General features: G+C 44.7%; 1 protein-coding gene and 1 pseudogene across 1 annotated transcript; both read left to right on the top strand.

Annotated features, from left to right (window-relative positions):
* Positions 1 to 6,477: 6,477 nt before the first annotated feature.
* On the top strand, positions 6,478 to 9,009 carry LOC114549922 (uncharacterized). The gene is made up of 2 exons (XM_028570307.1): positions 6,478 to 8,271; positions 8,848 to 9,009. The coding sequence occupies exon 1, from the start codon at positions 6,510 to 6,512 to the stop codon at positions 7,881 to 7,883; it is 1,374 nt and encodes a 457-aa protein (XP_028426108.1). The 5' UTR covers positions 6,478 to 6,509; the 3' UTR covers positions 7,884 to 8,271; positions 8,848 to 9,009.
* Positions 9,010 to 18,400: 9,391 nt separating this feature from the next.
* Positions 18,401 to 21,815, top strand: LOC114555627 (uncharacterized; annotated as a pseudogene).
* Positions 21,816 to 26,681: the final 4,866 nt, after the last annotated feature.

Genomic DNA, 26,681 nt, shown 5'->3' with positions numbered 1-26,681 from the left:
TAGGAAGTTTATTTTGAAGGAGGTGGGTTGGGGATGTGCTGTCAGCCAATCAGGAAGAAGCTCGGACTGTTGACCTGCACGGAGCAGAGTTCACTTCCCCTTGAGCTGTTGGAAGAATAGAGAGCAAACCCCACGTCGAACTATACCTACCTCGTCAAGACATTCCAATAGAAGTTGTTAAAACTCAGAATAAAAACTCTTAAAAACAATCCAGTGTGGAGCCCTGGACCTGTGAGAGTGCAGCCGGAGAGAACTGACGTGTCACTCACGAAGAAAACGCATCGGTGAGCGATCGTTTTACCATGCTAACCGCTAACGATAGCGCTAGCCGCTAACACTAGTGCACCTGGAGCGCTAGCTGAGATGCTAACTAGCAAAAAATGGCAGACGCCATTCACTAACGCTAAAACCATTAGCTTGGTATGTTAAAGCTGCAGACTTAATCCAGTGCTGTGTAATATGGTTTAGATAATTGTTACACACTTAACTGTGGAATGTGTTGATTTAGCACTTTTATCTGTGTATTTTGGGCACATTAATATTTAAATTATCCTTATGTGCTACATTTTATTTGAGATGTGTTTAAACATGCCTTCACATAGCCAAGGGTACACAAAGTGTCTGCTTACTAGTATCTGTTATTTTGTGTTCTATTATGTGGAAGCAGTATTTTGATATTATATTGAAGAGTTTTTCAATCATTATCTCGAAATATATTTTGAGAATAGTTTACCAATATTGTGATATCGTATTACAATGTTCAGTTTAATATGATGATTTAACATGAATTATATTCTAGTTCATGATTGAAAGCTAAAAGAAAAAAGCTAAATGATTGTTCTGACCTTACTTACTGTAGGTCAGGTTTTTTTGTTGGACCCTTTGAACCTTTGATCTACCTGGATGTTGGAGCCTGGATCGAGACATTGATGGCGAGCCACAGCCCAGAGGAGAACTAGAGATACGGCGCCTGCAGATTTCAACACTTCATTACACACACACGCACCCACCACCAACTGTGCGGTAGGACAAACTCTCTCCACTTCCACAGTGGACCAAACTGAACTGAAACTGAAACAGAATTGAAGTGACTGAGAACGGGGGGAAATTCAACTTTTAAATCACAGCTGTGAGTTTTGTTTAAATTTTTTATTTTTCTACTTACCCGGGTAAGATTTGTGTAATTTTAAAGTGTTTAATTTTTATATGTTTTGCTATCCTTCCCACACGTGTAATAAAAGGGAAGCGATTTTGTTTCTCAAAGAAAGCATAACTGTGTTTGAATCATTCCTGGCGTATTGTTTGGTTAATCCTGGGCTCCGTGAGTCGAACATAGAACTTCTGATCCCACTGGCCATAATTAATCATTTTATAGAGTAATCCATTTCTGCTCCCCACCCCTAAACGGTTACATAAAATTTGGCGAGCCAGCCAGGAGCCTAGTTCATTGCCAAACAATTACCTGGAACTAACTGCTTTTGTTTACTACATGATAATTCCACACACTACTAGAAAATGGATATTATTGATAAATTGAGCATCAAGGTCCCAAATGCAGTTCTAGTGAGTGGGTTGACAGGATCCGAGAAAGATGAAAACATTTTTGACTTTTTGAAAAAATATGGTTCAATCAGTAGGACTGTAAAGATAGATGACCCAACTACAGGGTTTCATACAAACATGATAGTAGAGTATAACCACGGCACTGCTGTACAAGCATTAGAACCTCTTTTGCCTTACACTCATCCATTCCCAGACAGTCCTGATATCACCTACTATGTTCGAGCCCTTGCAAGTGTCTACACACAACAAGTAGGCAGTAATGTCACACAAACTTACCTTGACAAGCTCAAAGAAATAGCCAAGCTCAGTGGAAAGGATTTTGAGGAGGTTTTGAAGGAGGTAATGTCCCAAATAGAGGAGTCTATTGAGGGTGCTGGATCCAGTGAGGATCCTACTTCCCTCCAACACCTACAGGAAGTTGAGCAGGCTGCAGAGACCAGCCAGCATGACGTTCCATCACAACAGCTGGTTGATGTTTCCCCTCTCATCGAGCTTGATCTCTTGGATGTTAATCAGAGGAAAACTGCTCCCTCATTTAACTCAAAGACACCCATGACTCTGAGCCCCAGTGAACTCAACCCACTTGAGGTGCAAAAAATAGTGGTGGAGCACATTGTAAGGAGCGAAGACAATCCATCACTCTCTCATTCCACTCTGAGGTTGAGAGCTTTCTCTGGGAAAATCCCTAGACCATACAGTGAGGTTGATTACGACGCTTGGCGGTCTCATGTAGATTTAATGATGAAAGATTTTTCCGTTTCTGATCTTGAGAAAACAAGGAAAATCCTTGAGAGCCTTCTCATCCCAGCTTCTGATGTTGTTGTAGACATCTTGGTCCTGAAGCACCCCCTACAGCTTATCTGCAAATGTTAGACTCTGCATTTGCCACCGTTGAAGATGGGGAGGAACTGTTTGTAAGGTTCATGAACACGTTCCAGGACTCTGGAGAAAACCCGTCTTCCTACCTGCAGCGTCTTAAAGTTTCCCTGTGTAAAGCTGTGCGCAGAGGAGGCGTCCCAGCACAGGACGTGGACAGTCACCTACTTCGACAGTTCTGCAGGGGCTGTTGGGACAACGTTCTGCTTAAAGACCTCTGCCTAGAACATAAAAAACAGAACCCCCCATCATTCGCTTAACTCTTAATGCTTCTACGTACTGAGGAAGATAGGCAGGAAGCCAAGGCCGTGAGAATGAAACAACACTTGGGCACCACGAAGCAGAAAGCTGTGTCCCACGTGCAAACTGTGTGTAACTGTGGTGAGACCCAAGCTGAGCCTGACACTAGCAGCATAAATCAGCTAAGGAAACAAGTTGCAGACTTAAAAAGTCAGCTAACATCCCTCATGAAAAAGAAAAGTACAGTGCCTCCCAAGAGAGAAACGTCAAAAGTGGTGAACACACAAAAACCTGACCATGCAACCACAGAAACCAACTTAACTTCTCACAAGGGTGCAACTTCCAAGCCAAAGCCTTGGTACTGCTTTCGTTGTGGGGAGGATGGGCACGTCGTTGCCACTTGTGAGTCTGATGCCAATCCTGTTTTGGTAGCAGCAAAACGGAAAGAACTGAGACAACAACAGCAGTTGTGGGAAGCACAGAACACCCCTACTTTCCCTTTAAACTGAGTTCAGTTCCTGTCGAGGGACAGACAAGAACTGATATTGGTCAACCATGTCCCACTGAACCCAAGCAACGTGTCATGCTAAAACAGTCTTATACAAGAAGTCGTCCTTCAAGCTACCTAAAGGCTTAGTAGGTACAAAGAGCACAGCACGAGTGGAGGTGGAGGGAGCTCCACAATCTCCTTACTGGACACAGGCTCCCCAAGTTACCACGGTCCCTCAGTCCTTCTATCAGCAACACCTTTCTGGACATGAACTCAAACCACTGTTCAACTTACTTGAAGTTCAGGGAGCCAATGGTCAGTGTGTACCTTACCTTGGATACATTGAGCTGAGTGTCACCTTCCCCAAAGACTTCGTGGGAGTGGAAATCGAGGTACCAACACTCGCCTTGGTGGTTCCAGATGTTCATGCTGCTTCTGACTCACTCATGCTGATAGGTACCAACACGCTCGATGTACTTTATGAGATGTACTGTGAAACTGCTCCTGAGGCACGGCAGTCAGCAGCACATGGCTACAAGGCAGTGCTCAAAGTCCTTGAGCTCAGGCAGCAACAGAGTAAGCATGGTAACCTTGGGTTGGTGAAGATGCATGGCAAAGACCCCCAGTTGGTCCCAGCTGGCCAGACTGTGGTCTTGGAAGGTTGTGTTGCAGTCAGTGGATTCACTACGGAGAAATCAGTAGTTCTGGAACACCCTTCCTTATCTTCGTTGCCAGGTGGTCTGCTGGTGAAAACCTGCCTTGTTGATTTGCCCACTACAAAGCCATGCAAAGTCCCAGTAATACTTACCAACGAGTCAGACCATGATGTTGTTGTCCCCAAAGATGTGTTATTGGTGAGATCAATGCCTTTCGGAAAGTTCTCTCACAAGAGCATAGTGTACTTACCTCAAAATCAGACTCTCTCCAGAAGTCAGACATCACATTCAACTTCAATGATTCTCCAGTTCCTGCTGAATGGAAAGAGCGTATCACCTGGAAACTGAACAGCATGCCTGAAGTTTTCGCACAGCATGATCTTGACTTCGGCAGAACTGATCGGGTTAAGCACCAAATCAAACTCTCAGACGAGACGCCATTCAAGCACAGAGCCCGCCCCATACATCCTCATGACGTGGAGGCTGTCCGTAAGCATTTACAAGAACTGCTTCAAGCTGGAGTAATTAGAGAATCTGAGTCTCCATTCTCGTAAGCCCATAGTGGTAGTGAGGAAGAAGAACGGAGAGGTCCGTCTCTGTATTGATTATAGGAAACTCAATCTCCAGACTGTGAAAGATGCTTACGCCCTCCCAAACATGGAAGAGGCGTTCTCCTCACTCACTGGGTCAAAGTGGTTTTCCGTCCTTGACCTAAAGTCCGGCTATTATCAGATCCAGGTTGAGGAAAAAGACAAACCCAAAACCGCCTTCGTCTGTCCCATGGGATTTTGGGAATTTAACCGGATGCCTCAAGGAGTCACAAATGCTCCGAGTACGTTCCAGCGGTTGATGGAGAGATGTGTGGAGATATGAATTTGAAGGAGGTTCTTGTATTTCTTGATGACATCATTGTTTTTTCAAAGACTTTGGAAGAACATGAGGTGAGGCTGATGAAAGTCCTGAACCGTCTCAGAGAATTTGGCCTTAAGCTCTCCCCGGAGAAATGCAAGTTCTTTCAAACGTCTTTCCTCGGATTTTCAGGCTATTACAGACGATTCATAAAAGACTATTCCGCCATCGTCAAACCCCTCACCGACTTGACATCTGGCTATCCCCCACTGCACAAGAACATCAAAAACAAGACCCAGACTAACCAATACCATGATCCAAAGAGGCCCTTTGGTGATCGCTGGACTGACAGATGTGAGCTGGCATTCAACACAATCATTGAAAAGCTCACCACAGCTCCTGTTCTTGGGTTTGCTGATCCCGAATTGCCTTACGTCCTTCACACCGACGCCAGTACCCTGGGCCTTGGGGCAGTCCTATATCAGGAGCAGGGCGGTCACATGCGGGTGATTGCATACGCCAGCAGAGGGCTATCACGCAGTGAATCACGTTACCCTGCCCACAAGTTAGAATTTCTAGCTTTAAAGTGGGCTGTTGTTGAAAAATTTAATGATTACCTGTACGGAAACCAGTTCATTGTCGTGACAGACCGTAACCCCTTGACATATACGTTCTCACAAGTGCCAAACTGGACGCCACCAGTTACAGATGGCTAGCAGCCCTGTCCGCCTTTACTTTCAAGCTCCAATATAGACCCGCAAACTGAACTCTGATGCAGATGGTCTTTCTAGAAGACCACACGGAGAGCTTTCAAATGACCTAAAGTCCCAGAAAGAACAGGAGCGCACATCAGTCAGTTCACACAAACCCATTTGGCCGACCTTGGGAGTGTTGTGAGCCAAGACATTGTGCACGCCATCTGTGAGAGGCATCTTGTTTGTGGTGTATCTGATGAATGTGGAGACAGAGATGGAGGCATGACGCTGGTGCAATCTCTGGCAATCTCTCCTGAGGCCTTACCGGACAGCTTTGTGAACGAACAGCAGCATGGTGATTTACCTGGTTTTCCCCATCTGTCCGAGAGAGAGATTGGAGACAAACAGCGAGCTGACCCCTGTCTCCGGGAGGTAATAGTTCAAATGGAGAGTGGAGAAAAAGTACCTCCAACAGTGAGAAAAGAACTCTCTGATATCCCTTTCCTTCTAAGGGAGTGGAATCGTCTTGAAATGCATGACGAAGTGCTGTACAGGAAACGTCAAGACAATGGCAGAGTCACATATCAACTTGTCTTACCTGAGGAGCTCCGGACTGTAGTTCTGCAGAGCCTTCACAATGATATGGGCCACCTAGGCATCGAACGAACCCTGGATTTGGTACGGACCAGATTCTTCTGGCCAAAGATGGCAGCTGATGTGGAAAGAAAAGTTAAGACCTGTGATCGGTGCATCCGCAGAAAAGCACAGCCAGAAAAGGCAGCACCGTTGGTAAACATAAAGTCCACCAGGCCTCTGGAACTTGTTTGTATGGACTTCTTGTCTTTAGAGCCTGACAGAAGTGGTGCAAAAGACATCTTGGTTATCACCGATCATTTTACAAAGTATGCAGTTGCCATCCCGACGCCAAATCAGAAAGCTCAGACCGTCGCCAGGTGCCTTTGGGACAACTTCATGGTCCATTATGGAATCCCTGAGCGCTTGCACAGTGACCAAGGACCTGACTTTGAGTCACGGACAATCAAAGAGCTATGCAAAATTGCTGGAATCCACAAAATCCTTACGACCCCTATCATCCCCAGAGGGAATCCAGTCGAACGTTTCAATAGAACATTGCTGAACATGCTGGGAACACTTGACAATAAAGACAAATCACAGTGGCGAAACTTCGTGAAACCCTTAGTACATGCGTACAACTGTACAAAGAATGATGTAACAGGGTTCACACCTTATGAATTCATGTTTGGTCGCCAACCGAGGCTGCCCATCGATCTGGCACTTGGGTTACCCTTGAGGGATGGTGAGTACAAGTCTCACTCACAGTATGTACAAAAGCTCAAGTCTCATCTGGAAGAGAGCTACAAGATAGCCACCCAAAACGCCACAAAGATAGCAGCAAAGAACCAGGCAAGATTCGACAAGCACGTCAATGCCTCCAAGTTAGAGGCTGGCGACAGAGTGTTGGTGAGAGCTGTCCGTCTGCGCGGCAAACATAAGCTTGCTGACAAGTGGGAGTCGGATGTTTATGTGGTGGTGAAGCAAGCTGGGGATCTTCCAGTCTACATCCTCAGACCAGAGAGCAAGGAAGGCCCTTTGCGGACTCTTCACAGAGACCTCCTACTTCCCTGTGGTTCTCTCCCACTGAATGTTGAAAAGCCAGAATTGCCAAAAGTACGCAGGCCACGAACACGCAAGTCAGTTGAACAGTCTGATGATGTCAATGACCAGTGTGACTCCGAGGATGACATTCCATACGAGTGGTTCAGAGAACAGCCAGACAAAGAAATTGGAAGATTTACAACTGTCTATGAAATTCCCATATCAAACATCAATCCTGAGTCCACCTTCTCAGAGAATGAGGGAAGAAACATATCCAAACCTGTCGATGCTCCAGTGGGTGAAGATCGCTTACCCGTTAATCCATCTGGCGACTCGTGTAGCTCGGATGCAGGAGACCTACCTGATGCTCTGCCAGCTGCTGCCGGGAGTGGATGTTCGCCTGCTACTTCTCGTACAACACCTGAAAAAGAAACAAGGGCTAAAGAATCAAGAAGTGTATACCTACCTTTCAGTATCCCTGGATCTGCTGGAGATGACCTCCTTACTGAGAAAACTATACAAACTCCTGAAAAGGATGTCCCTGTTGAAAGAAAAGGGAGAGAGATGAATGATGGTGCACAAGTTACCAGTGATACAGTGCCATCTGAAAGTATTGACACTGATGGACAAAGTAGCACTGTAAGGCGATCAACCAGAAACCGAGAAAGACCTGAACGACTGCAGTATTCACATCTTGGAAGCCCACTTATATCCATTGTCCAGTCTCTGTTTCAAGGCCTCAGTACGGCTCTTACTGATGCTTTGTTGGAAGTTGAGGATTCAAAAGCAAACCTGAACTCATCCTCCAGACCTGTTACTAAACAGCCGCTCCCATGCACAGAGGCGTGCATGAATTCAAGAGGGGAGGGTGTAACCAAGGTTAAAAATCTATATTAAGAGCTAAGTTTATATTAAAAAGTCAATTCATTAAGTATGTTATTAATGTTAAAGATTAAAAACATATTTGTCTAAAAAGCAATTCAACTGAGAGAGAAAATAAATAGGAAGTTTATTTTGAAGGAGGTGGGTTGGGGATGTGCTGTCAGCCAATCAGGAAGAAGCTCGGACTGTTGACCTGCACGGAGCAGAGTTCACTTCCCCTTGAGCTGTTGGAAGAATAGAGAGCAAACCCCACGTCGAACTATACCTACCTCGTCAAGACATTCCAATAGAAGTTGTTAAAACTCAGAATAAAAACTCTTAAAAACAATCCAGTGTGGAGCCCTGGACCTGTGAGAGTGCAGCCGGAGAGAACTGACGTGTCACTCACGAAGAAAACGCATCGGTGAGCGATCGTTTTTACCATGCTAACCGCTAACGATAGCGCTGGCCGCTAACACTAGTGCACCTGGAGCGCTAGCTGAGATGCTAACTAGCAAAATGGCAGACGCCATTCACTAACGCTAAAACCATTAGCTTGGTATGTTAAAGCTGCAGACTTAATCCAGTGCTGTGTAATATGGTTTAGATAATTGTTACACACTTAACTGTGGAATGTGTTGATTTAGCACTTTTATCTGTGTATTTTGGGCACATTAATATTTAAATTATCCTTATGTGCTACATTTTATTTGAGATGTGTTTAAACATGCCTTCACATAGCCAAGGGTACACAAAGTGTCTGCTTACTAGTATCTGTTATTTTGTGTTCTATTATGTGGAAGCAGTATTTTGATATTATATTGAAGAGTTTTTCAATCATTATCTCGAAATATATTTTGAGAATAGTTTACCAATATTGTGATATCGTATTACAATGTTCAGTTTAATATGATGATTTAACATGAATTATATTCTAGTTCATGATTGAAAGCTAAAAGAAAAAAAAGCTAAATGATTGTTCTGACCTTACTTACTGTAGGTCAGGTTTTTTTTTATTGGACCCTTTGAACCTTTGATCTACCTGGATGTTGGAGCCTGGATCGAGACATTGATGGCGAGCCACAGCCCAGAGGAGAACTAGAGATACGGCGCCTGCAGATTTCAACACTTCATTACACACACACGCACCCACCACCAACTGTGCGGTGGGACAAACTCTCTCCACTTCCACAGTGGACCAAACTGAACTGAAACTGAAACAGAATTGAAGTGACTGAGAACGGGGGGGAAATTCGAACTTTAAATCACAGCTGTGAGTTTTGTTTAAATTTTTATTTTTCTACTTACCGGTAAGATTTGTGTAATTTTAAAGTGTTTAATTTTTATATGTTTTGCTATCCTTCCCACACGTGTAATAAAAGGGAAGCGATTTTGTTTCTCAAAGAAAGCATAACTGTGTTTGAATCATTCCTGGCGTATTGTTTGGTTAATCCTGGGCTCCGTAGTCGAACATAGAACTTCTGATCCCACTGGCCATAATTAATCATTTTATAGAGTAATCCATTTCTGCTCCCCACCCCTAAACGGTTACATAAAATTTGGCGAGCCAGCCAGGAGCCTAGTTCATTGCCAAACAATTACCTGGAACTAACTGCTTTTGTTTACTACATGATAATTCCACACACTACTAGAAAATGGATATTATTGATAAATTGAGCATCAAGGTCCCAAATGCAGTTCTAGTGAGTGGGTTGACAGGATCCGAGAAAGATGAAAACATTTTTGACTTTTTGAAAAAATATGGTTCAATCAGTAGGACTGTAAAGATAGATGACCCAACTACAGGGTTTCATACAAACATGATAGTAGAGTATAACCACGGCACTGCTGTACAAGCATTAGAACCTCTTTTGCCTTACACTCATCCATTCCCAGACAGTCCTGATATCACCTACTATGTTCGAGCCCTTGCAAGTGTCTACACACAACAAGTAGGCAGTAATGTCACACAAACTTACCTTGACAAGCTCAAAGAAATAGCCAAGCTCAGTGGAAAGGATTTTGAGGAGGTTTTGAAGGAGGTAATGTCCCAAATAGAGGAGTCTATTGAGGGTGCTGGATCCAGTGAGGATCCTACTTCCCTCCAACACCTACAGGAAGTTGAGCAGGCTGCAGAGACCAGCCAGCATGACGTTCCATCACAACAGCTGGTTGATGTTTCCCCTCTCATCGAGCTTGATCTCTTGGATGTTAATCAGAGGAAAACTGCTCCCTCATTTAACTCAAAGACACCCATGACTCTGAGCCCCAGTGAACTCAACCCACTTGAGGTGCAAAAAATAGTGGTGGAGCACATTGTAAGGAGCGAAGACAATCCATCACTCTCTCATTCCACTCTGAGGTTGAGAGCTTTCTCTGGGAAAATCCCTAGACCATACAGTGAGGTTGATTACGACGCTTGGCGGTCTCATGTAGATTTAATGATGAAAGATTTTTCCGTTTCTGATCTTGAGAAAACAAGGAAAATCCTTGAGAGCCTTCTCATCCCAGCTTCTGATGTTGTTAGACATCTTGGTCCTGAAGCACCCCCTACAGCTTATCTGCAAATGTTAGACTCTGCATTTGCCACCGTTGAAGATGGGGAGGAACTGTTTGTAAGGTTCATGAACACGTTCCAGGACTCTGGAGAAAACCCGTCTTCCTACCTGCAGCGTCTTAAAGTTTCCCTGTGTAAAGCTGTGCGCAGAGGAGGCGTCCCAGCACAGGACGTGGACAGTCACCTACTTCGACAGTTCTGCAGGGGCTGTTGGGACAACGTTCTGCTTAAAGACCTCTGCCTAGAACATAAAAAACAGAACCCCCCATCATTCGCTGAACTCTTAATGCTTCTACGTACTGAGGAAGATAGGCAGGAAGCCAAGGCCGTGAGAATGAAACAACACTTGGGCACCACGAAGCAGAAAGCTGTGTCCCACGTGCAAACTGTGTGTAACTGTGGTGAGACCCAAGCTGAGCCTGACACTAGCAGCATAAATGAGCTAAGGAAACAAGTTGCAGACTTAAAAAGTCAGCTAACATCCCTCATGAAAAAGAAAAAGTACAGTGCCTCCCAAGAGAGAAACGTCAAAAGTGGTGAACACACAAAAACCTGACCATGCAACCACAGAAACCAACTTAACTTCTCACAAGGGTGCAACTTCCAAGCCAAAGCCTTGGTACTGCTTTCGTTGTGGGGAGGATGGGCACGTCGTTGCCACTTGTGAGTCTGATGCCAATCCTGTTTTGGTAGCAGCAAAACGGAAAGAACTGAGACAACAACAGCAGTTGTGGGAAGCACAGAACACCCCTACTTTCCCTTTAAACTGAGTTCAGTTCCTGTCGAGGGACAGACAAGAACTGATATTGGTCAACCATGTCCCACTGAACCCAAGCAACGTGTCATGCTAAAACAGTCTTATACAAGAAGTCGTCCCTTCAAGCTACCTAAAGGCTTAGTAGGTACAAAGAGCACAGCACGAGTGGAGGTGGAGGGGAGCTCCACAATCTCCTTACTGGACACAGGCTCCCAAGTTACCACGGTCCCTCAGTCCTTCTATCAGCAACACCTTTCTGGACATGAACTCAAACCACTGTTCAACTTACTTGAAGTTCAGGGAGCCAATGGTCAGTGTGTACCTTACCTTGGATACATTGAGCTGAGTGTCACCTTCCCCAAAGACTTCGTGGGAGTGGAAATCGAGGTACCAACACTCGCCTTGGTGGTTCCAGATGTTCATGCTGCTTCTGACTCACTCATGCTGATAGGTACCAACACGCTCGATGTACTTTATGAGATGTACTGTGAAACTGCTCCTGAGGCACGGCAGTCAGCAGCACATGGCTACAAGGCAGTGCTCAAAGTCCTTGAGCTCAGGCAGCAACAGAGTAAGCATGGTAACCTTGGGTTGGTGAAGATGCATGGCAAAGACCCCCAGTTGGTCCCAGCTGGCCAGACTGTGGTCTTGGAAGGTTGTGTTGCAGTCAGTGGATTCACTACGGAGAAATCAGTAGTTCTGGAACACCCTTCCTTATCTTCGTTGCCAGGTGGTCTGCTGGTGAAAACCTGCCTTGTTGATTTGCCCACTACAAAGCCATGCAAAGTCCCAGTAATACTTACCAACGAGTCAGACCATGATGTTGTTGTTGTCCCCAAAGATGTGTTATTGGTGAGATCAATGCCTTTCGGAAAGTTCTCTCACAAGAGCATAGTGTACTTACCTCAAAATCAGACTCTCTCCAGAAGTCAGACATCACATTCAACTTCAATGATTCTCCAGTTCCTGCTGAATGGAAAGAGCGTATCACCTGGAAACTGAACAGCATGCCTGAAGTTTTCGCACAGCATGATCTTGACTTCGGCAGAACTGATCGGGTTAAGCACCAAATCAAACTCTCAGACGAGACGCCATTCAAGCACAGAGCCCGCCCCATACATCCTCATGACGTGGAGGCTGTCCGTAAGCATTTACAAGAACTGCTTCAAGCTGGAGTAATTAGAGAATCTGAGTCTCCATTCTCGTAAGCCCATAGTGGTAGTGAGGAAGAAGAACGGAGAGGTCCGTCTCTGTATTGATTATAGGAAACTCAATCTCCAGACTGTGAAAGATGCTTACGCCCTCCCAAACATGGAAGAGGCGTTCTCCTCACTCACTGGGTCAAAGTGGTTTTCCGTCCTTGACCTAAAGTCCGGCTATTATCAGATCCAGGTTGAGGAAAAGACAAACCCAAAACCGCCTTCGTCTGTCCCATGGGATTTTGGGAATTTAACCGGATGCCTCAAGGAGTCACAAATGCTCCGAGTACGTTCCAGCGGTTGATGGAGAGATGTGTGGGAGATATGAATTTGAAGGAGGTTCTTGTATTTCTTGATGACATCATTGTTTTTTCAAAGACTTTGGAAGAACATGAGGTGAGGCTGATGAAAGTCCTGAACCGTCTCAGAGAATTTGGCCTTAAGCTCTCCCCGGAGAAATGCAAGTTCTTTCAAACGTCTTTCCTCGGATTTTCAGGCTATTACAGACGATTCATAAAAGACTATTCCGCCATCGTCAAACCCCTCACCGACTTGACATCTGGCTATCCCCCACTGCACAAGAACATCAAAAACAAGACCCAGACTAACCAATACCATGATCCAAAGAGGCCCTTTGGTGATCGCTGGACTGACAGATGTGAGCTGGCATTCAACACAATCATTGAAAAGCTCACCACAGCTCCTGTTCTTGGGTTTGCTGATCCCGAATTGCCTTACGTCCTTCACACCGACGCCAGTACCCTGGGCCTTGGGGCAGTCCTATATCAGGAGCAGGGCGGTCACATGCGGGTGATTGCATACGCCAGCAGAGGGCTATCACGCAGTGAATCACGTTACCCTGCCCACAAGTTAGAATTTCTAGCTTTAAAGTGGGCTGTTGTTGAAAAATTTAATGATTACCTGTACGGAAACCAGTTCATTGTCGTGACAGACCGTAACCCCTTGACATATACGTTCTCACAAGTGCCAAACTGGACGCCACCAGTTACAGATGGCTAGCAGCCCTGTCCGCCTTTACTTTCAAGCTCCAATATAGACCCGGCAAACTGAACTCTGATGCAGATGGTCTTTCTAGAAGACCACACGGAGAGCTTTCAAATGACCTAAAGTCCCAGAAAGAACAGGAGCGCATCAGTCAGTTCACACAAACCCATTTGGCCGACCTTGGGAGTGTTGTGAGCCAAGACATTGTGCACGCCATCTGTGAGAGGCATCTTGTTTGTGGTGTATCTGATGAATGTGGAGACAGAGATGGAGGCATGACGCTGGTGCAATCTCTGGCAATCTCTCCTGAGGCCTTACCGGACAGCTTTGTGAACGAACAGCAGCATGGTGATTTACCTGGTTTTCCCCATCTGTCCGAGAGAGAGATTGGAGACAAACAGCGAGCTGACCCCTGTCTCCGGGGAGGTAATAGTTCAAATGGAGAGTGGAGAAAAGTACCTCCAACAGTGAGAAAAGAACTCTCTGATATCCCTTTCCTTCTAAGGGAGTGGAATCGTCTTGAAATGCATGACGAAGTGCTGTACAGGAAACGTCAAGACAATGGCAGAGTCACATATCAACTTGTCTTACCTGAGGAGCTCCGGACTGTAGTTCAGCAGAGCCTTCACAATGATATGGGCCACCTAGGCATCGAACGAACCCTGGATTTGGTACGGACCAGATTCTTCTGGCCAAAGATGGCAGCTGATGTGGAAAGAAAAGTTAAGACCTGTGATCGGTGCATCCGCAAAAAGCACAGCCAGAAAAGGCAGCACCGTTGGTAAACATAAAGTCCACCAGGCCTCTGGAACTTGTTTGTATGGACTTCTTGTCTTTAGAGCCTGACAGAAGTGGTGCAAAAGACATCTTGGTTATCACCGATCATTTTACAAAGTATGCAGTTGCCATCCCGACGCCAAATCAGAAAGCTCAGACCGTCGCCAGGTGCCTTTGGGACAACTTCATGGTCCATTATGGAATCCCTGAGCGCTTGCACAGTGACCAAGGACCTGACTTTGAGTCACGGACAATCAAAGAGCTATGCAAAATTGCTGGAATCCACAAAATCCTTACGACCCCCTATCATCCCAGAGGAATCCAGTCGAACGTTTCAATAGAACATTGCTGAACATGCTGGGAACACTTGACAATAAAGACAAATCACAGTGGCGAAACTTCGTGAAACCCTTAGTACATGCGTACAACTGTACAAAGAATGATGTAACAGGGTTCACACCTTATGAATTCATGTTTGGTCGCCAACCCGAGGCTGCCCATCGATCTGGCACTTGGGTTACCCTTGAGGGGATGGTGAGTACAAGTCTCACTCACAGTATGTACAAAAGCTCAAGTCTCATCTGGAAGAGAGCTACAAGATAGCCACCCAAAACGCCACAAAGATAGCAGCAAAGAACCAGGCAAGATTCGACAAGCACGTCAATGCCTCCAAGTTAGAGGCTGGCGACAGAGTGTTGGTGAGAGCTGTCCGTCTGCGCGGCAAACATAAGCTTGCTGACAAGTGGGAGTCGGATGTTTATGTGGTGGTGAAGCAAGCTGGGGATCTTCCAGTCTACATCCTCAGACCAGAGAGCAAGGAAGGCCCTTTGCGGACTCTTCACAGAGACCTCCTACTTCCCTGTGGTTCTCTCCCACTGAATGTTGAAAAGCCAGAATTGCCAAAAGTACGCAGGCCACGAACACGCAAGTCAGTTGAACAGTCTGATGATGTCAATGACCAGTGTGACTCCGAGGATGACATTCCATACGAGTGGTTCAGAGAACAGCCAGACAAAGAAATTGGAAGATTTACAACTGTCTATGAAATTCCCATATCAAACATCAATCCTGAGTCCACTTTCTCAGAGAATGAGGAAGAAACATATCCAAACCTGTCGATGCTCCAGTGGGTGAAGATCGCTTACCCGTTAATCCATCTGGCGACTCGTGTAGCTCGGATGCAGGAGACCTACCTGATGCTCTGCCAGCTGCTGCGGGGAGTGGATGTTAGCCTGCTACTTCTCGTACAACACCTGAAAAAGAAACAAGGGCTAAAGAATCAAGAAGTGTATACCTACCTTTCAGTATCCCTGGATCTGCTGGAGATGACCTCCTTACTGAGAAAACTATACAAACTCCTGAAAAGGATGTCCCTGTTGAAAGAAAAGGGAGAGATGAATGATGGTGCACAAGTTACCAGTGATACAGTGCCATCTGAAAGTATTGACACTGATGGACAAAGTAGCACTGTAAGGCGATCAACCAGAAACCGAGAAAGACCTGAGCGACTGCAGTATTCACATCTTGGAAGCCCACTTATATCCATTGTCCAGTCTCTGTTTCAAGGCCTCAGTACGGCTCTTACTGATGCTTTGTTGGAAGTTGAGGATTCAAAAGCAAACCTGAACTCATCCTCCAGACCTGTTACTAAACAGCCGCTCCCATGCACAGAGGCGTGCATGAATTCAAGAGGGAGGGTGTAACCAAGGTTAAAAATCTATATTAAGAGCTAAGTTTATATTAAAAAGTCAATTCATTAAGTATGTTATTAATGTTAAAGATTAAAAACATATTTGTCTAAAAAGCAATTCAACTGAGAGAGAAAATAAATAGGAAGTTTATTTTGAAGGAGGTGGGTTGGGGATGTGCTGTCAGCCAATCAGGAAGAAGCTCGGACTGTTGACCTGCACGGAGCAGAGTTCACTTCCCCTTGAGCTGTTGGAAGAATAGAGAGCAAACCCCACGTCGAACTATACCTACCTCGTCAAGACATTCCAATAGAAGTTGTTAAAACTCAGAATAAAAACTCTTAAAAACAATCCAGTGTGGAGCCCTGGACCTGTGAGAGTGCAGCCGGAGAGAACTGACGTGTCACTCACGAAGAAAACGCATCGGTGAGCGATCGTTTTACCATGCTAACCGCTAACGATAGCGCTAGCCGCTAACACTAGTGCACCTGGAGCGCTAGCTGAGATGCTAACTAGCAAAATGGCAGGCGCCATTCACTAACGCTAAAACCATTAGCTTGGTATGTTAAAGCTGCAGACTTAATCCAGTGCTGTGTAATATGGTTTAGATAATTGTTACACACTTAACTGTGGAATGTGTTGATTTAGCACTTTTATCTGTGTATTTTGGGCACATTAATATTTAAATTATCCTTATGTGCTACATTTTATTTGAGATGTGTTTAAACATGCCTTCACATAGCCAAGGGTACACAAAGTGTCTGCTTACTAGTATCTGTTATTTTGTGTTCTATTATGTGGAAGCAGTATTTTGATATTATATTGAAGAGTTTTTCAATCATTATCTCGAAATATATTTTGAGAATAGTTTACCAATATTGTGATATCGTATTACAATGTTCAGTTTAATATGATGATTTAACATGAATTATATTCTAGTTCATGATTGAAAGCTAAAAGAAAAAAAAGCTAAATGATTGTTCTGACCTTACTTACTGTAGGTCAGGTTTTTTTTTGGACCCTTTGAACCTTTGATCTACCTGGATGTTGGAGCCTGGATCGAGACATTGATGGCGAGCCACAGCCCAGAGGAGAACTAGAGATACGGGCGCCTGCAGATTTCAACACTTCATTACACACACACGCACCCACCACCAACTGTGCGGTAGGACAAACTCTCTCCACTTCCACAGTGGACCAAACTGAACTGAAACTGAAACAGAATTGAAGTGACTGAGAACGGGGGGGGAAATTCCGAACTTTAAATCACAGCTGTGAGTTTTGTTTAAATTTTTTATTTTTCTACTTACCCGGGTAAGATTTGTGTAATTTTAAAGTGTTTAATTTTTATATGTTTTGCTATCCTTCCCACACGTGTAATAAAAGGGAAGCGATTTTGTTTCTCAAAGAAAGCATAACTGTGTTTGAATCATTCCTGGCGTATTGTTTGGTTAATCCTGGGCTCCGTAGTCGAACATAGAACTTCTGATCCCACTGGCCATAATTAATCATTTTATAGAGTAATCCATTTCTGCTCCCCACCCCTAAACGGTTACATAAAATTTGGCGAGCCAGCCAGGAGCCTAGTTCATTGCCAAACAATTACCTGGAACTAACTGCTTTTGTTTACTACATGATAATTCCACACACTACTAGAAAATGGATATTATTGATAAATTGAGCATCAAGGTCCCAAATGCAGTTCTAGTGAGTGGGTTGACAGGATCCGAGAAAGATGAAAACATTTTTGACTTTTTGAAAAAATATGGTTCAATCAGTAGGACTGTAAAGATAGATGACCCAACTACAGGGTTTCATACAAACATGATAGTAGAGTATAACCACGGCACTGCTGTACAAGCATTAGAACCTCTTTTGCCTTACACTCATCCATTCCCAGACAGTCCTGATATCACCTACTATGTTCGAGCCCTTGCAAGTGTCTACACACAACAAGTAGGCAGTAATGTCACACAAACTTACCTTGACAAGCTCAAAGAAATAGCCAAGCTCAGTGGAAAGGATTTTGAGGAGGTTTTGAAGGAGGTAATGTCCCAAATAGAGGAGTCTATTGAGGGTGCTGGATCCAGTGAGGATCCTACTTCCCTCCAACACCTACAGGAAGTTGAGCAGGCTGCAGAGACCAGCCAGCATGACGTTCCATCACAACAGCTGGTTGATGTTTCCCCTCTCATCGAGCTTGATCTCTTGGATGTTAATCAGAGGAAAACTGCTCCCTCATTTAACTCAAAGACACCCATGACTCTGAGCCCCAGTGAACTCAACCCACTTGAGGTGCAAAAATAGTGGTGGAGCACATTGTAAGGAGCGAAGACAATCCATCACTCTCTCATTCCACTCTGAGGTTGAGAGCTTTCTCTGGGAAAATCCCTAGACCATACAGTGAGGTTGATTACGACGCTTGGCGGTCTCATGTAGATTTAATGATGAAAGATTTTTCCGTTTCTGATCTTGAGAAAACAAGGAAAATCCTTGAGAGCCTTCTCATCCCAGCTTCTGATGTTGTTAGACATCTTGGTCCTGAAGCACCCCCTACAGCTTATCTGCAAATGTTAGACTCTGCATTTGCCACCGTTGAAGATGGGGAGGAACTGTTTGTAAGGTTCATGAACACGTTCCAGGACTCTGGAGAAAACCCGTCTTCCTACCTGCAGCGTCTTAAAGTTTCCCTGTGTAAAGCTGTGCGCAGAGGAGGCGTCCCAGCACAGGGCGTGGACAGTCACCTACTTCGACAGTTCTGCAGGGGCTGTTGGGACAACGTTCTGCTTAAAGACCTCTGCCTAGAACATAAAAACAGAACCCCCCATCATTCGCTGAACTCTTAATGCTTCTACGTACTGAGGAAGATAGGCAGGAAGCCAAGGCCGTGAGAATGAAACAACACTTGGGCACCACGAAGCAGAAAGCTGTGTCCCACGTGCAAACTGTGTGTAACTGTGGTGAGACCCAAGCTGAGCCTGACACTAGCAGCATAAATGAGCTAAGGAAACAAGTTGCAGACTTAAAAAGTCAGCTAACATCCCTCATGAAAAAGAAAAGTACAGTGCCTCCCAAGAGAGAAACGTCAAAAGTGGTGAACACACAAAAACCTGACCATGCAACCACAGAAACCAACTTAACTTCTCACAAGGGTGCAACTTCCAAGCCAAAGCCTTGGTACTGCTTTCGTTGTGGGGAGGATGGGCACGTCGTTGCCACTTGTGAGTCTGATGCCAATCCTGTTTTGGTAGCAGCAAAACGGAAAGAACTGAGACAACAACAGCAGTTGTGGGAAGCACAGAACACCCCTACTTTCCCTTTAAACTGAGTTCAGTTCCTGTCGAGGGACAGACAAGAACTGATATTGGTCAACCATGTCCCACTGAACCCAAGCAACGTGTCATGCTAAAACAGTCTTATACAAGAAGTCGTCCCTTCAAGCTACCTAAAGGCTTAGTAGGTACAAAGAGCACAGCACGAGTGGAGGTGGAGGGGAGCTCCACAATCTCCTTACTGGACACAGGCTCCCAAGTTACCACGGTCCCTCAGTCCTTCTATCAGCAACACCTTTCTGGACATGAACTCAAACCACTGTTCAACTTACTTGAAGTTCAGGGAGCCAATGGTCAGTGTGTACCTTACCTTGGATACATTGAGCTGAGTGTCACCTTCCCAAAGACTTCGTGGGAGTGGAAATCGAGGTACCAACACTCGCCTTGGTGGTTCCAGATGTTCATGCTGCTTCTGACTCACTCATGCTGATAGGTACCAACACGCTCGATGTACTTTATGAGATGTACTGTGAAACTGCTCCTGAGGCACGGCAGTCAGCAGCACATGGCTACAAGGCAGTGCTCAAAGTCCTTGAGCTCAGGCAGCAACAGAGTAAGCATGGTAACCTTGGGTTGGTGAAGATGCATGGCAAAGACCCCCAGTTGGTCCCAGCTGGCCAGACTGTGGTCTTGGAAGGTTGTGTTGCAGTCAGTGGATTCACTACGGAGAAATCAGTAGTTCTGGAACACCCTTCCTTATCTTCGTTGCCAGGTGGTCTGCTGGTGAAAACCTGCCTTGTTGATTTGCCCACTACAAAGCCATGCAAAGTCCCAGTAATACTTACCAACGAGTCAGACCATGATGTTGTTGTCCCCCAAAGATGTGTTATTGGTGAGATCAATGCCTTTCGGAAAGTTCTCTCACAAGAGCATAGTGTACTTACCTCAAAATCAGACTCTCTCCAGAAGTCAGACATCACATTCAACTTCAATGATTCTCCAGTTCCTGCTGAATGGAAAGAGCGTATCACCTGGAAACTGAACAGCATGCCTGAAGTTTTCGCACAGCATGATCTTGACTTCGGCAGAACTGATCGGGTTAAGCACCAAATCAAACTCTCAGACGAGACGCCATTCAAGCACAGAGCCCGCCCCATACATCCTCATGACGTGGAGGCTGTCCGTAAGCATTTACAAGAACTGCTTCAAGCTGGAGTAATTAGAGAATCTGAGTCTCCATTCTCGTCGCCCATAGTGGTAGTGAGGAAGAAGAACGGAGAGGTCCGTCTCTGTATTGATTATAGGAAACTCAATCTCCAGACTGTGAAAGATGCTTCGCCCTCCCAAACATGGAAGAGGCGTTCTCCTCACTCACTGGGTCAAAGTGGTTTTCCGTCCTTGACCTAAAGTCCGGCTATTATCAGATCCAGGTTGAGGAAAAAGACAAACCCAAAACCGCCTTCGTCTGTCCCATGGGATTTTGGGAATTTAACCGGATGCCTCAAGGAGTCACAAATGCTCCGAGTACGTTCCAGCGGTTGATGGAGAGATGTGTGGGAGATATGAATTTGAAGGAGGTTCTTGTATTTCTTGATGACATCATTGTTTTTTCAAAGACTTTGGAAGAACATGAGGTGAGGCTGATGAAAGTCCTGAACCGTCTCAGAGAATTTGGCCTTAAGCTCTCCCCGGAGAAATGCAAGTTCTTTCAAACGTCTTTCCTCGGATTTTCAGGCTATTACAGACGATTCATAAAAAGACTATTCCGCCATCGTCAAACCCCTCACCGACTTGACATCTGGCTATCCCCCACTGCACAAGAACATCAAAAACAAGACCCAGACTAACCAATACCATGATCCAAAGAGGCCCTTTGGTGATCGCTGGACTGACAGATGTGAGCTGGCATTCAACACAATCATTGAAAAGCTCACCACAGCTCCTGTTCTTGGGTTTGCTGATCCCGAATTGCCTTCGTCCTTCACACCGCGCCAGTACCCTGGGCCTTGGGGCAGTCCTATATCAGGAGCAGGGCGGTCACATGCGGGTGATTGCATACGCCAGCAGAGGGCTATCACGCAGTGAATCACGTTACCCTGCCCACAAGTTAGAATTTCTAGCTTTAAAGTGGGCTGTTGTTGAAAAAATTTAATGATTACCTGTCACGGAAACCAGTTCATTGTCGTGACAGACAGTAACCCCTTGACATATCGTTCTCACAAGTGCCAAACTGGACGCCACCAGTTACAGATGGCTAGCAGCCCTGTCCGCCTTTACTTTCAAGCTCCAATATAGACCCGGCAAACTGAACTCTGATGCAGATGGTCTTTCTAGAAGACCACACGGAGAGCTTTCAAATGACCTAAAGTCCCAGAAAGAACAGGAGCGCATCAGTCAGTTCACACAAACCCATTTGGCCGACCTTGGGAGTGTTGTGAGCCAAGACATTGTGCACGCCATCTGTGAGAGGCATCTTGTTTGTGGTGTATCTGATGAATGTGGAGACAGAGATGGAGGCATGACGCTGGTGCAATCTCTGGCAATCTCTCCTGAGGCCTTACCGGACAGCTTTGTGAACGAACAGCAGCATGGTGATTTACCTGGTTTTCCCCATCTGTCCGAGAGAGAGATTGGAGACAAACAGCGAGCTGACCCCTGTCTCCGGGAGGTAATAGTTCAAATGGAGAGTGGAGAAAAGTACCTCCAACAGTGAGAAAAGAACTCTCTGATATCCCTTTCCTTCTAAGGGAGTGGAATCGTCTTGAAATGCATGACGAAGTGCTGTACAGGAAACGTCAAGACAATGGCAGAGTCACATATCAACTTGTCTTACCTGAGGAGCTCCGGACTGTAGTTCTGCAGAGCCTTCACAATGATATGGGCCACCTAGGCATCGAACGAACCCTGGATTTGGTACGGACCAGATTCTTCTGGCCAAAGATGGCAGCTGATGTGGAAAGAAAAGTTAAGACCTGTGATCGGTGCATCCGCAGAAAAGCACAGCCAGAAAAGGCAGCACCGTTGGTAAACATAAAGTCCACCAGGCCTCTGGAACTTGTTTGTATGGACTTCTTGTCTTTAGAGCCTGACGGAAGTGGTGCAAAAGACATCTTGGTTATCACCGATCATTTTACAAAGTATGCAGTTGCCATCCCGACGCCAAATCAGAAAGCTCAGACCGTCGCCAGGTGCCTTTGGGACAACTTCATGGTCCATTATGGAATCCCTGAGCGCTTGCACAGTGACCAAGGACCTGACTTTGAGTCACGGACAATCAAAGAGCTATGCAAAATTGCTGGAATCCACAAAATCCTTACGACCCCCTATCATCCCAGAGGGAATCCAGTCGAACGTTTCAATAGAACATTGCTGAACATGCTGGGAACACTTGACAATAAAGACAAATCACAGTGGCGAAACTTCGTGAAACCCTTAGTACATGCGTACAACTGTACAAAGAATGATGTAACAGGGTTCACACCTTATGAACTCATGTTTGGTCGCCAACCGAGGCTGCCCATCGATCTGGCACTTGGGTTACCCTTGAGGGATGGTGAGTACAAGTCTCACTCACAGTATGTACAAAAGCTCAAGTCTCATCTGGAAGAGAGCTACAAGATAGCCACCCAAAACGCCACAAAGATAGCAGCAAAGAACAAGGCAAGATTCGACAAGCACGTCAATGCCTCCAAGTTAGAGGCTGGCGACAGAGTGTTGGTGAGAGCTGTCCGTCTGCGCGGCAAACATAAGCTTGCTGACAAGTGGGAGTCGGATGTTTATGTGGTGGTGAAGCAAGCTGGGGATCTTCCAGTCTACATCCTCAGACCAGAGAGCAAGGAAGGCCCTTTGCGGACTCTTCACAGAGACCTCCTACTTCCCTGTGGTTCTCTCCCACTGAATGTTGAAAAGCCAGAATTGCCAAAAGTACGCAGGCCACGAACACGCAAGTCAGTTGAACAGTCTGATGATGTCAATGACCAGTGTGACTCCGAGGATGACATTCCATACGAGTGGTTCAGAGAACAGCCAGACAAAGAAATTGGAAGATTTACAACTGTCTATGAAATTCCCAGATCAAACATCAATCCTGAGTCCACCTTCTCAGAGAATGAGGGAAGAAACATATCCAAACCTGTCGATGCTCCAGTGGGTGAAGATCGCTTACCCGTTAATCCATCTGGCGACTCGTGTAGCTCGGATGCAGGAGACCTACCTGATGCTCTGCCAGCTGCTGCCGGGAGTGGATGTTCGCCTGCTACTTCTCGTACAACACCTGAAAAAGAAACAAGGGCTAAAGAATCAAGAAGTGTATACCTACCTTTCAGTATCCCTGGATCTGCTGGAGATGACCTCCTTACTGAGAAAACTATACAAACTCCTGAAAAGGATGTCCCTGTTGAAAGAAAAGGGAGAGAGATGAATGATGGTGCACAAGTTACCAGTGATACAGTGCCATCTGAAAGTATTGACACTGATGGACAAAGTAGCACTGTAAGGCGATCAACCAGAAACCGAGAAAGACCTGAACGACTGCAGTATTCACATCTTGGAAGCCCACTTATATCCATTGTCCAGTCTCTGTTTCAAGGCCTCAGTACGGCTCTTACTGATGCTTTGTTGGAAGTTGAGGATTCAAAAGCAAACCTGAACTCATCCTCCAGACCTGTTACTAAACAGCCGCTCCCATGCACAGAGGCGTGCATGAATTCAAGAGGGGAGGGTGTAACCAAGGTTAAAAATCTATATTAAGAGCTAAGTTTATATTAAAAAGTCAATTCATTAAGTATGTTATTAATGTTAAAGATTAAAAACATATTTGTCTAAAAAGCAATTCAACTGAGAGAAAAATAAATAGGAAGTTTATTTTGAAGGAGGTGGGTTGGGGATGTGCTGTCAGCCAATCAGGAAGAAGCTCGGACTGGTGACCTGCACGGAGCAGAGTTCACTTCCCCTTGAGCTGTTGGAAGAATAGAGAGCAAACCCCACGTCGAACTATACCTACCTCGTCAAGACATTCCAATAGAAGTTGTTAAAACTCAGAATAAAAACTCTTAAAAACAATCCAGTGTGGAGCCCTGGACCTGTGAGAGTGCAGCCGGAGAGAACTGACGTGTCACTCACGAAGAAAACGCATCGGTGAGCGATCGTTTTACCATGCTAACCGCTAACGATAGCGCTAGCCGCTAACACTAGTGCACCTGGAGCGCTAGCTGAGATGCTAACTAGCAAAATGGCAGACGCCATTCACTAACGCTAAAACCATTAGCATGGTATGTTAAAGCTGCAGACTTAATCCAGTGCTGTGTAATATGGTTTAGATAATTGTTACACACTTAACTGTGGAATGTGTTGATTTAGCACTTTTATCTGTGTATTTTGGGCACATTAATATTTAAATTATCCTTATGTGCTACATTTTATTTGAGATGTGTTTAAACATGCCTTCACATAGCCAAGGGTACACAAAGTGTCTGCTTACTAGTATCTGTTATTTTGTGTTCTATTATGTGGAAGCAGTATTTTGATATTATATTGAAGAGTTTTTCAATCATTATCTCGAAATATATTTTGAGAATAGTTTACCAATATTGTGATATCGTATTACAATGTTCAGTTTAATATGATGATTTAACATGAATTATATTCTAGTTCATGATTGAAAGCTAAAAGAAAAAAGCTAAATGATTGTTCTGACCTTACTTACTGTAGGTCAGGTTTTTTTTTTGACCCTTTGAACCTTTGATCTACCTGGATGTTGGAGCCTGGATCGAGACATTGATGGCGAGCCACAGCCCAGAGGAGAACTAGAGATACGGCGCCTGCAGATTTCAACACTTCATTACACACACACGCACCCACCACCAACTGTGCGGTAGGACAAACTCTCTCCACTTCCACAGTGGACCAAACTGAACTGAAACTGAAACAGAATTGAAGTGACTGAGAACGGGGGGGAAATTCCGAACTTTAAATCACAGCTGTGAGTTTTGTTTAAATTTTTTATTTTTCTACTTACCCGGGTAAGATTTGTGTAATTTTAAAGTGTTTAATTTTTATATGTTTTGCTATCCTTCCCACACGTGTAATAAAAGGGAAGCGATTTTGTTTCTCAAAGAAAGCATAACTGTGTTTGAATCATTCCTGGCGTATTGTTTGGTTAATCCTGGGCTCCGTAGTCGAACATAGAACTTCTGATCCCACTGGCCATAATTAATCATTTTATAGAGTAATCCATTTCTGCTCCCCACCCCTAAACGGTTACACATGTCTCTACAGTCTTATTAGGAGTTAAACATAGTGCTGTATACTGCTAACTATAGACATGTCTCTACAGTCTTATTAGGAGTTAAACATAGTGCTGTATACTGCTACCTATAGGCATGTCTCTACAGTCTTATTAGGAGTTAAACATAGTGCTGTATACTACTACCTATAGACATGTCTCTACAGTCTTATTAGGAGTTAAACATAGCGCTGTATACTGCTACCTATAGACATGTCTCTACAGTCTTATTAGGAGTTAAATACCGCCTGATTAGTTATTTTGTAGCTTGTGCAGCTGAGACGCTCGGTTGCTATATGACAACAATGGCTTTAAGCCGAGTCTGGAGCAGAAAGCAGAGCAGTAGCCTAATGTTAACGTTAATCAAAACGTAATTTTCATGTATCAAACTGTGAAATATATTTGTGTATATGTCAATAACTGGGTAAATAGAATCCTAAATGTTACTAAAAGTTTTACAAAAATCCATCTTTTCTCCGACTCGTAGTATTGTGTGACAAAAAGAACGCAACAACCCCGCAGTTATTCGTTTTTCGACACGGATGTGACGTCACACTCAAGCTACTAGTTGCGATTACAAGACAAAAAGAACGCACCATTAGGCCATGTGGCATCATACATCTGTGTGCAGGGTTAGGCCATGTGGTCCCATCATCAAGACACAAGAGAAAAAGAGAGTATCAATAGTGGCTATTTCTTATACTCTACAGTAATAGATGTTTATACTTTACTGTAATATATTTTTATTTCTTAATTTCTTATACTCTATAGTTTTCAGCCACAGTTTGAAAATAAGAATCAATGGAATCAATAAAATTTGCATCAAAGCATTTCTGATTCTGGATCCAATTTGATAACAAATGGCTCTGGCATGAAAGCTACGTACAGTAATAGGCTACAATAGAGATAGAGAGATAGAGATACAGTGGGGGAAATAAGTATTTGACCCCTTGCTGATTTTGCAGGTTTGCCCACTTACAAAGAATGCAAAAATCTACAATTGTAATCATATGTACATTCTAACAGTGAAAGACAGAATCCCAAAGAAAATTCCAGAAAATCACATCATATGAATTTATTAAAATTGATAACCATCTGATGAGGAAAAACAAGTATTTGACCCCCTGGACAAACGGCAAGTATTCTGGCTCCTACAAGCCAGTTAGTCTTTCTTTAAGACACAGCCCCAATCCGAACCAATTATCTACATCAAATATACCTGCCTCACCTCGTTACCTGTATAAAAGACACCTGTCAACAACCAGCATCCAACATCACCACCATGGGCAAGACCAA

The sequence above is a fragment of the Perca flavescens genome, chromosome 1 (genome assembly GCF_004354835.1).
Source record: "Perca flavescens isolate YP-PL-M2 chromosome 1, PFLA_1.0, whole genome shotgun sequence".
NCBI classification, from domain to species: domain Eukaryota; kingdom Metazoa; phylum Chordata; class Actinopteri; order Perciformes; family Percidae; genus Perca; species Perca flavescens.
Note: the sequence above shows the minus strand (reverse complement) of the source record. Positions and strands in the feature narration are given on the sequence as shown.

Bases quoted from the DNA above. Each gene is read 5' to 3' on its own strand.
- LOC114549922 (XM_028570307.1), top strand. From the start codon at position 6,510: ATGCTGGGAACACTTGACAATAAAGACAAATCACAGTGGCGAAACTTC.